We start from the raw sequence: 11875 nt of genomic DNA on the forward strand, positions 1-11875 counted from the left end.
TCTTAATACTTCACAGAACTTGTGTTGGCAGCAGATTACTCACGATTCTCTCCAAGCTTGTGACAACAGAACTTGCTTATTCAGGAACAATCAGGAACAATATATGATAAGCTTAATAGATCAGGAATAAATCATTTGTGTGTCCCTATCTGTGCATCATCTACAGCAGGCTGCTTCTCTCATACACAGACACAGCAGGAAAGCAGGAAATACAGTCACATGCTCTCCCTGTGTGAGCCTCTGGGAGATTTTTTTAACTTTATAAACAGCATACAAAACTAGCAACTAAACACTCATACACCCCCACTCAACAAATACTTACCCTGTTAGTCCCATTGCGGTTCTGAAGTCCACAAACTTGGCTCTTGATAATGGCTTTGTCGTGCCATCAGCTATCATCTTGTCAGACTCGCAATAAACAAACTGGAGTACACCACGTTCTACTAAGTCACGTAAGTGGTGATGTTTTACATCAATGTGCTTAGTCCTTGCACTAATCTTCTTACTGCTGGCAAGGTAACTGTTGGTTGAGCTAATGGCTTGCCGAAATCTTCCAAAAGTTGTTTTAACCAGATTACATAAGCATAGGCAGCGACATATATTCTGCTTCTGTAGAATATAATGCGACTGACACTTGTTTTCTGTTGGACCAAGAAATTGAATTTGCTCCTAACTTGAACATGTAACCACTTGTTGATTTCTGATCACTTGAATCTCCAGCCCAATCAGCATCGACATAACCTCTGAGTGTGAGATCTCCTGATGCAGATATTTTAACATTTAGCCTTTGAGTTTCTTTAAGATATTGAAGAATTCTCTTAATTGCATTCCAGTCTCTCTGGCGTAGCTCGCTTACACGTCGACAGAGAATTCCGACTGTGGCTGTGATATCCGGACGAGTTGCGGTTGCTATGTACAGAAGCTCCCCCACTGCTTGTCTGTAACTCTCAGCCTTTGGCTTGTGACATTCCAAACTGGTTTAGGATTGTGGAAATTTTATAGCTTTCGTTGAGAAGAAAACTCCCATCTTCTTCTCTGTGGATTTGGATTCCCAAATAATATGTCACATTTCCAAGGTCCTTAGTCTCAAAGTGCTGGTTGAGAATTTCACCTAGCCTTGCAATTTCTTTTTCATCTTGAGAAGACATGATTACATTGTCTACATATAGGAGAACATACATCCACTCCTTCACTACATTTTTCTTATACAAACATGGATCAGCTTGAGATCTTTTAAATCCTTCATCCATCAAGACTTTGTTCATTTTCGAGTTCCAAGCTCTTGCTGAAGGCTTAAGTCTATAGAGAGATTTTTGCATTTTACAAACAAGGTGCTCTTAACCAAAGTAACATAGTTAGCAAGGCCGAAAAAAGCCATGTGTCCATCCAGTTCAGCCTATATTCCATCAGAATAAATCTCCAGATCTACGTCCTTCTAAAGAAGCTAATAACTGTAAGACACAATATTGTTACACTTCAGGAAGACATCCAGGCCTCTCTTGAACCCCTCGACTGAGATCGCCATCACCACCTCCTCAGGCAAGGATTTCATCACCCTTTTTAATATACCCCTTGGGTTGGCTCATGTACCTCTTCTTCAATGTCACCATGTATTTTTTTTGAAAAAATGTTATGTGGTCAATTTGAGGAGCGCTATGGCAATAGAGCACACTGCAATAAGTAGATAGTGAACAGCCTTTTATTAGACCACAATGCATTTCGGCAGCAGACCGCTGTCTTCCTCAGATGGATTTATTAATGTCACCATGTAGGAAGGTTGTTTTGATGTCAAAATGTCTCACTGTCATCTGTTGAACTGCAGTTATGGACATTAAAGTTCTGAATGTGGCTTGCTTCACAACTGGAGAAAATGTAGCATCATAATCTTCACCATACTTTTGCTACAAATCTTGCCTTAAACCAGTGAACGTTACCTTCTGAGTCATATTTGTTTTTGAAGACCCACTTACATTCGATAGCTCCTTTTCCTTGTGGTAGCTCAGTAAGCTCCCATGTCTGGAGTTGGTGAATGGACTCCAACTCTTCATTAGCAGCATTTATCCACTTCTGCTTCTCGTGGACAGGAGGTTTTACATCTGTTGCCATGACTGTGGCTCTGGTTCAGGAAGTGTTCTGATCATATAAGAAAGGCGTCTAGCTGGGATACCTTTGTTTGGCCTTTCTGATCTCCTGACAGGAGGTTGACTTGGCTTTTCTGTGTCTTCCTTGGTGGCTTCAGAGCTTATCTACACTTCAGTGTTTTCCTTTTCAGTGTCTGGGTTTGGTGATTGAGATTCTTGTTCTTGCTTCTCAGGTTGAATAACTGGTGTAACCTCATGGAATTTGAGCGATAGAGTTTTCATCAATCACTACATCTCTGCTGATTGTTGCTGTGTTGGTCTCTGGGTACAGGATTCTGTATCCCTTTTGAGTTTCGCTATAACCCACCAGGACTCCTTGCTTTGCGTGTGATTCCCACTTGAAACGTTTTTCTTTGGAAACATACGCAAATGTTATACTTCCAAATATCCTGAGGTGCTTCAGGTTAGGCTTCTCCCAGTTCCACAGCTCATATGGAGTTTTATTTGTGGCTTTACCTGGCACTCTGTTCTGAAGATGGCAAGCTGTCATGATGGCTTCTCCCCAATACATTGTAAGTAGATTCGCATCAAACAACATACTACTTCCACTTTCTCAAAGAGTACGGTTCTTTCTCTCTGCAATGCCATTTTGTTCTGGGTTGTATGGAACATGATTCCATCCTTTTTCAAAATGGTTTGCACCTTACCACTTGTATATTCGGTTCCATTATCTGTACGCACGGCTTTTGGCATTCTTCCAAATTTGTTAAACACTACAGCAAGATATTCTCCAAGTTTCTGTGGAACTTCATCCTTACTGTGAAGCAGGTAGGCGACTGTATATCTGGAGTAGTCATCAATAAATGTGAGAAAATATCTCATCTTGCTAGGAGTTTGAACACTCATTGGACCACATGCATCTGTATGTATCAGATCTAGAGGCTGTGCAGATCTAGTGGTGCTTATTTTAGGAAAGGATTTTCTGGACATTTTCCCTGTAAGATAGTTGGTGCACATCATCATTTGACTGCACTGGTTGATTTCAATACCATTTACCAGTTGCGCTAGCTTCCTTACTGCTCCTGGGTCTCTGTGCCCAAGACATCTGGGCCATACATGGATACAGTTCTTATGCAGATCTTGTCTAGCACTGTACACTCATTCTTTGCATTTTAGCTGATAAAGTTCTTGTTGGATTTTTCCTACTGCGAGAGTGTGACCCTTCTTTTAGATAACGCAGCTGTTATCTCTAAAATAGCACAAAACCCATATAGATGTCCAGGCACAAAAACTGATTTATAACAATCAACCCAAAAAGAGAAAGTCCAGTATAGCGTGCCAGTATAAAGATATATAACCTTTATTAAACTCAGAGGACTTCATACACACGTAATACAAAGTTATTCCCAGTAAAATATTCAAGGTCACTTCTTAACCATAATAGGGGAGTTAACCCCATAAGCCCAATCTACCACCTATGTAACCAGTGCACATGTATAATCCTTAATTTGTAGCCACTTAGATCTCTAATACCCGGTACCGGCCGTGTCCCACTCAGGCAGTAAATGAGAAAAAGTAAATGGATTAGCACTTACATTGGTGGTGGTCTGCTGTGTGTGGTCTCCCCAAGCTCCCCAACGTGCATTTCATCTCTTCATCAGGAGGTGAACGCTAGGGGGAAGGGGTGGGTGCATTAAATAGAACAAGCGACCGATGGCATGCGTGCTCTCAGATCTATGAGGGGTTCCATGTCATGTCGGGGTCACTTCCGGTACTTCACTGCGCGTGCGCTCCCAACATCACTCATCCATCAGACGTCATGGATTGCGGCCGTGGAACATAAGCACAACATGGGCCGTCATGGAGATTGCGCATGCGCCTTGCCCCCAATGCCCACTTTCCATAGCGTCAGTGAATGTGACGGCTTCGCACGCGGCATAGCAGGAAGTGAGGAGTTCCATCAGTAAATAATGTGAGATCATATATATTAATGTAAAGAATAACCAAAAAAAGTGCATAATGACATATACTAGTAGTGATGCCTCATTAAGTGTAATATTTGTACTGCTCAAGTAAAGTAATATGATGTAAGTGTAAAGTGCCCAGTATGAAACATAATAATATACCCTAAATAAATGATAAAGTAAAAATAATGTGCTAACAATGCAGTAATTATCCCATTTAACAGCATAATTTTAAATAGGATAAGACTGTATTGAGTAAACATACATTTATAGTAAAGTTATATATGTAGAAACAAAGTGCATATAGTGGCATAAGGTGTCAAGTGCATACCATACTAATATCTCATAATTAGTGTATAAACTAGTGCATATCACCAATAGCACACATAACACATGATAAACTATGAATAACCCCACAATTGATAAGAAAATCCCATCCTGTGACCCCACATATCAGACTGCGTTCCATAAGGAAAAGAACAGCTGACTAGGCCACAGAATGTTTATGATGACTGCGTAGTCCTTACTGATTTTGATCCTCTTTTGCTTATTAGAATAAATCTTGTCCCATATAGGTCAGACCATATCCAGAAGTGGATCACATGCCGAGAGAGCCAAAAGGCTACCCAACCACAGTTACTAAATGGAACCTAGAATATGGTACAAAAGGAATAAATCATAGGAAAATCCCAAGACCAATTGGTTAAAATATACGAAAGAATCATAAACCCAAAAAGATCACCCCCACCCACCCATAGTAAAAGAGACAAATCCTTCACAGAAAAGAACACACTTGCCATTGGCCACTTGTCCTATTTATTGCACCCACCCCTTCCCCCTATCGTTCGGCTCCTGACGAAGGGATGAAAGGCGTGTTGGGGCACTTGAGGTGACCACACACAGCAGACCACCATCAATGTAAGTGCTATTCTGTTTACTTTTTCTCATTTACTGCCTGAGTGGGACACGGTCGGTACCGGGTATTAGAGCTCTAAGTGGCTACAAATTAAAGATTATACATATGCACTGGTTACATAGGTGGTAGATTGGGCTTATGGGGTTAACTCCCCTATTATGGTAAAGTGGTGACTTTGAATTTTTTACTGGGAATAACTTTGCATTACATGTGTATGAATTACTCGGATTGAGTTTATTAAGGGTTATATATTTTTATACTGGCACGCTATACTGGACTTTCTCTTTTTGTGTTGATTATTATCTCTAAAAGTAACTAGATTCCCTTTTGTGTGAGCTTCTTTACTGACAGAAGATTGCTTTCAAGGCTTGGAGCATAGAAAACATCCTTTTGTCATGATCCAGGTCGGAGTTTAGTTCTTGTTATTCTCTCCCCGGCCTGGTTATGCGGGGGTTAACTTTCTCTGCCTCGTTTTGGGATCTGTTTGGCTATTTCAGTCCTCTGCTGCTTGCAGGCAGCGTCAGTTATAGTTCCTGCCCCTGGCTTGAGCGGCTGACCCCGTTACACCCTGATTTGTTCTCTGCCCGTTTACTGAGTTCTCGTGTCTGCCCACTCCTGTTACGCCGCTCGTCTTGGTATTTGCTCCCCGTGCTGTGACCCCTTGGTATTTGACCCGGCTTGTTCGCTGACCTGTTTGACTGTCTTATGTATCTGGCATCTCTGCTCCCAACCACCTCCGACTTCTCTGGCTTGTATCTGACCATGTGTATTGCTATTTCCTCTGGTACTGCATTCCCTGTCCATTACTGACCTGGCTTCTATGACCACTCTTTCACCACCTAGTGGTACCTGCACTGCTGCACTGTGGTGGTACGCTGTGAGTGCAACCATTTTTTCCTCACCAGCACCCCCTAGTGGAGGTTGCACGCTACTGCGCTGCAGCAGCTTTACGCCTTTATTGGGATCTTTCTGCTTTGTGCTGAGGAAACTGGACAGTGGAGGTAGCAATATCCTACTCCTTCTGAAGTCATATAGTGACCATTAGCTAAGATGACCTTTTCTGATTAGCTTTCATTAAGGTCAGTGAAGAAATCCTTGTTATTTGTCATATTGCTGCTTGAACCAGAATCTATACACCATATACACTTTGCAGATGGGCTTGTTCTGGCATTAAATACAGCTTCAGGACATGCAGAATCTTCCTTTACAGCTGTTTTAACCCTTTGATGATTGTTCAGCTTGTTAAGCTGGCTCATTCTTTCTTTCCAAATTCTGCAGTCTGCTTTAAGGTGGCCAGGCTTTTTACAGACAAAACACTCATGAGTTTCTCTTAGATTGTTGTTATATTTAGGGAAATCCTGTGTCTTTAATGCTGTTTCTGCTCTGGATTCATTACTGCTGGTTACATGCTGTGTTTTTCTCTTGAATTCATCCACAAGTTTGCCTTTAACATACTCTAGTGTCAGGTCGACATCTGGCCGTGCATCTAGTGCAGTCATAACTCTCTGGAAGACCACTTAATAGAAATGCAGCAGCATGAAAATCTTTAATTTCTTCTCCAATACCCCTGAGATGCTCCACAATCTCTAGGGTGTTTCTTATATAGTCCTGCATATTCTTTCCATCACTTAGCTTAGACTGATACAGCTTTCTCATGAGATAAAGCTTATTGCTGAGATTTGATCTTTCATGCACTTTCTGTAACTCATCCCACATCTCTTTTGCAGTTGCACACTTGCACAATCTGATTATCATCTACACTGAGGGAGATCGTGCTTTGTGCTTTCTGATCCTTCTCTAGCCAATCATCTGGTAATGGATAAGGCACTTGATCCTGAGTGTTTATCCACGTACCTTCTCTTATGAGCATTTTCACCTTGAATTTCCAGGACTGGTAGTTCTTGTTAGTGAGGCTTGGCACTGAGAACTTGACAGGATTGCTGCTAGTGGACATCTTCTCTATTGCTCCGTGCTGCTTTTTCTTTGGGCTATAGTTGCTGTGTTACTGTTAAGCTTGTGACAACAGAACTTGTTTTTTCAGGAACAATATATGATAAGCTTAATAGATCAGGAATAAATCATTTGCGTGTCTCTATCTGTGCAGCATCTACAACAGGCTGCTTTTCTCATACACAGACACAGCAGGAAAACAGGAAGTACAGTCACATGCTCTTCCGGTCTCTGGGAGTTTTTTTTAAACTTTATAAACAGCATACAAATCTAGCAAATAAACACTCATAGACAGGAATGGAGTTGTTGCACTAAACATATTCCAACAACTTGTGTAATGAGAACAGTGGAGATGGCAGGATTAGAGCTGATCATAGATGGGACTTCTCCATCTGTCTGTGACTTTTACAATATTTGTTTCAGGGTGAAGATCTGACCCATATTAATACATATACAGAGACATATGTGAGAGATGATGAGTGGTGTAAAGAGGAGATTCCCACATATGACTACCCAGGTGAGTAGTAACCACTGAATGCAGAGAAGTCACAGATTCCTCTCAGTCACCGGCTGTGGCTGCTTTATCGGTGGTGTAGTCCGGCCATATTACCATGATCAAAATTTTGCCTCTAGACCACAGCATTAATATTAGTAATCTTTATTTTTATATAGCGCTAACATATTCCGCAGCGCTTTACAATTTTGCACACATTATCATCACTGTCCCTGATGGGGCTCACACTTTAAATTCCTTATCAGTATGTCTTTGGAATGTGGGAGGAAACCCACTCAGACATGGGGAGAACATACAAACTCCTTGGAGATGTTGTCCTTGGTGGTGTCCTGCAGTGCTATCCACCGAGCCACCGTGCTGCCCATTGGCTTAACATTCTCCTCTATCCAAAACTGTTCAAATGACTTTGGGCATTGAAAGCCCTTTTCTATAGAACTTACAACCTGGAGGATCCACCTACCTCCTGGGATTAGGAGACACTGACCGTTACCTTCCCAGATCTGTAAACTATAAAGCCAAATGACAGCGTATGTAGAATGTGCTGACAAGATAGAAAATCACTTGAAGAAAAATCTTATGCTGGGCCTGTAAGAGAAAGCGGAGGGTAATAATGCTGTTGGCTTCCTAGAATCCTGAGATGTAATTTCAGGGCTGAAATCTCATCTCCCGAGATCTTGATACTGAGATTTCCATCTGTGCATGTGCTACCCCCCCGGCGGCCATGTTCACGGACATGCGGCGGGCTCTGTCTCTCACGAAATGTCGGCAGAGCCCCCCTGCAGCGGCGGACACCCTGGGTGGCAGCAGTGGTGGTCACCCTGGGCAGCACCAAACACTCGCAGCGGCGCACTGCACATCGCAGCACCCCCTCATCCCACCCAGAGGCCTGCAGCATCACCCCACTCCTGCCTCCTCCAGCAGCGACCCTGGACCCCGCTTCACCACAGCAATAAGACGCAAGGATTATAAGAAGCACCACCATTTTATTAAAAAAATAAAACATTTCTTATTTTTCTCCTCAGAATTTGGGGTGCGTCTTATAACCCCGAGCGTCTTATAATCCAAAAAATACGGTAGCATGTTTATTTCCTCTTAAAACTCATCTGACAGAAAATATTGGCCCTTACGATAGTTTAGATTGCTAAGAGCCACCGAGCCCCATACTCTAATTACCCAGAGAGTTTTCACCAGAATCATAGGAAACAAATGGACCTTACAAATTATTTTCCAATGTCTCTTGAATACAACAATTCCCTATATATGGTTGTACACTACTTTGTGGGCACATGGTAGGGTTAAGAAAGGAAGGAGCGCCATTTAGCTATTCGTACACAGATCTTGAAGGAATAGTTTGCAGACACAATGTATTGGGAGCACTGTTCGTGGTCACCTGGCAGATCAAAAGATGGCCACCACGAGAAGGCTTGGCTCTATCTACTCTATTTTCCAGATCCCAGTGATTGCCTTGCTCATCATCCTTTAACCCCTCTATATGGTTCTGGACTTACACAGAGACCCCTAGGCTTGGGCCATGGTGTTACCTGCTATTCTGTGGAGTGAGATGGCAAGAAGAATAGTCAGGTAGTTGGTCATAACCAGGAGGGCAGAGAAAGTACAAAATCAGAAGACACAAGTGTAGTCGGTAAGCGGGCTGGGATTACACCAGGAAACAAATACACCAGCTGAGCACAGAGGACTGAACCAGAGGAGAACAAGGCTGTATCTGGCAGATTCCGGGAATATGCTTCAAGCTTTAGGAGGGTTTGGTGCCTTCTAATTGGCTTAAGCAGGTAGCAAATTGCTACCAGATTGCTGGACAGCACACAAACCCATACTGCCAGGCTGGATGAAACTACTGGTCTCAGGCACCCTAATCTTAGTGGCTGGGCAGAGCTAGCGCCACCCAGAGCTTCTGGTTTTGACGTCTCTTCTATTACCAGCAACGTCTGCACCATAAATAAGGCGCTGCTTGGTGATGGAATCAAACATCGCAGGAGATTCCAGTGGAGAGGGGACACACCATCTGCAGATGCCCTAATATAACACAATTACTGGAAACTAAAGCAGTAGAAATCCCCATAAAGTAATTCCATTTTGGAAATTATAACCCTCAGTGAATTATCCTATGGGAGTAGTGACACTTTACGGAAATTAGCTCGCACTGGATGTTGCAACATGAAAATGGCAAATTTGCCATTTTATTATCCAACACATAATGCCCAGATTGTGCTCCAGGAAACACACACCGTAAATTAAGTGGGTTCTTCTCACTATAGTAATGCCAAATATATGGATGCTAAATATGGTTTGGGCGCACTACAAGGCTCAGAAGAGAGTGGATATTTGACTTTGGGAGAGCGGATATTGCTGGATCGGTTTATGGAAGCCATGTTGCTTTTCAAGAGCTTTTGAGCCACAAATATTGTGGAAACCTTTTGGTTTTCTTCTGACAGATGATGGACCTTAGTGGTGTCTTGTGTTTCCGTGAGATGAGTAGAAGTTTTATTGGTATAATTTTCACCTATATAACATTGTTTGTTGGCTTTTTATTCCATGTTTGGGAAGCAGAATGAACAAACCATTGAACACAATGATGCACTGGTTCATGCTATGAGGCTTTCGATTAGACTGTGAACTCTCATTGTCTTGGTGAATAATTCAATATTTTTAAAAAGCTTGTATTTTTATGGACAACTTAAGTAGAAATGTCCAAAAGTATAAAATTTGAGGATATTTTATTCAAAATTATTAATTGGTTTTATTTTTAGCAGATGACTGTACCAGGAGATCAGAGGGAACGCTGACATCTTCAATTTTTAAATCTGATGATCTTGAGATCTCACAGGATCCAATTGAAGTTAATGCCATTACTCCAGATATACCATCATCGCTTCATAGCAAAGATCTGTCATCTGATCCTATGAAACAGGTCCCATCTTTTAGTTCATTACCAACTACTAAGGAAAATCAAAGTCACAATATAAGCATTAAAAAATTAATTGATTCTAAAGGAAAGGAGCCATTTTCATATTCAGAAAATGGAAATAATTTTCTTGAAAAGAGTTTTCTTAAACATGAAAAAATTCACATAACAGAGAATAGATTTTCCTGTTCAGAATGTGGGAAATGTTTCACTCAGAATTCAGATCTTGTTACACATGAGAGAATTCACACAGGGGAGAAGCCATATTCATGTTCAGAAAGTGGGAAGTGTTTTAGCCAGAAATCACATTTGGTTAGGCACCAAAGAACTCACACAGGGGAGAAGCCTTTTTCCTGTTCAGAATGTGGGAAATGTTTTGCACATAAATCACGTTTTGTTACACACCAAAGAACTCACACAGGGGAGAAACCTTTTTCCTGTTCAGAATGTGGGAAATGTTTTATCTGGAAATCAGATTTGGTTAGACACCAAAGAACTCACACAGGGGAGAAGGCTTTTTCCTGCTCAGAATGTGGGAAATGTTTTATCTGGAAATCAGATTTGGTTAGACACCAAAGAACTCACACAAGGGAGAAGGCTTTTTCCTGTTCAAAATGTGGGAAATATTTTAACCATAAATGAAATGTTGTTAGACACCAGAGAACTCACACAGGGAAGAAGGCTTTTTCCTGTTCAGAATGTGGGAAATGTTTTATCTGGAAATCAGATTTGGTTAGACACCAAAGAACTCACACAAGGGAAAAGGCTTTTTCCTGTTCAAAATGTGGGAAATATTTTAACCATAAATGAAATCTTGTTAGACACCAGAGAACTCACACAGGGGAGAAGCCTTTTTCCTGTTCAGAATGTGGAAAATGTTTTGTGAAGAAATCATCTGTTTTAAGTCACCAAAGAACTCACACAGAGGAGAAGCCTTTTTAATGTTCTTAATGTGGGAAAAGTTTTACACTGAAATCAACTCTTAATAAACATCATGGTTGTCACAAGGGGAGAAGCCTTTTTAATATTCATAATGTTAGAAATAATTTAACTGAAAATTGTATCTTCTTATAGGTGTTGACCACTACTAGGACAGCGCCTTGTCATTCCTCATGTTTGGCCATGTTACAATAAAAACACTCATTGTACGAGAATGATCAGTACTAAATATGTTGAACAGCCATGTCAGAGTTTGGTGAAATACTCCTAAATATTGTCATTTTGTGTTATCACTTTCTTTATTGTCTTTCCCTGCAGTATGAGGTTATCATGTATACGCCTTTTGCCGCTATATGTAGTTCGTTTGTCAAACTATATATATATATATATAGCTCAAACAAGGTCCTCCATATATTCAGAAGTAGAAATCAACAACATGGCCTACAAACGTTACTCCCATAAACAACATTTCAGTATGAAATTCAATTTCTTTATTTCAGCAAAACATAAAAACTAGAGTTGAGCGAAATGGGTCGAAAAAATTCAAAAGTCGCCGACTTTTGGCAAAGTCGGGTTTCATGAAACGAA

At 41.2% G+C, this 11875-nt stretch overlaps 1 protein-coding gene across 1 annotated transcript in view; it reads left to right on the forward strand.

Moving 5' to 3' along the window:
* Positions 1-11355, forward strand: part of LOC141060279 (uncharacterized) — a 52731-nt gene extending 41376 nt beyond the window's left edge. The window contains 1 exon segment of the mRNA XM_073556496.1: positions 10181-11355. Within this exon segment, the coding sequence (XP_073412597.1) occupies positions 10181-11158 (978 nt within the window). The 3' untranslated portion in view covers positions 11159-11355.
* The last annotated feature ends 520 nt before the right edge of the window (positions 11356-11875 follow it).

Source organism: Dendrobates tinctorius, unplaced genomic scaffold (assembly GCF_039654945.1).
Source record: "Dendrobates tinctorius isolate UK_male_01 unplaced genomic scaffold, ASM3965494v1 ptg000233l, whole genome shotgun sequence".
Taxonomy (NCBI): domain Eukaryota; kingdom Metazoa; phylum Chordata; class Amphibia; order Anura; family Dendrobatidae; genus Dendrobates; species Dendrobates tinctorius.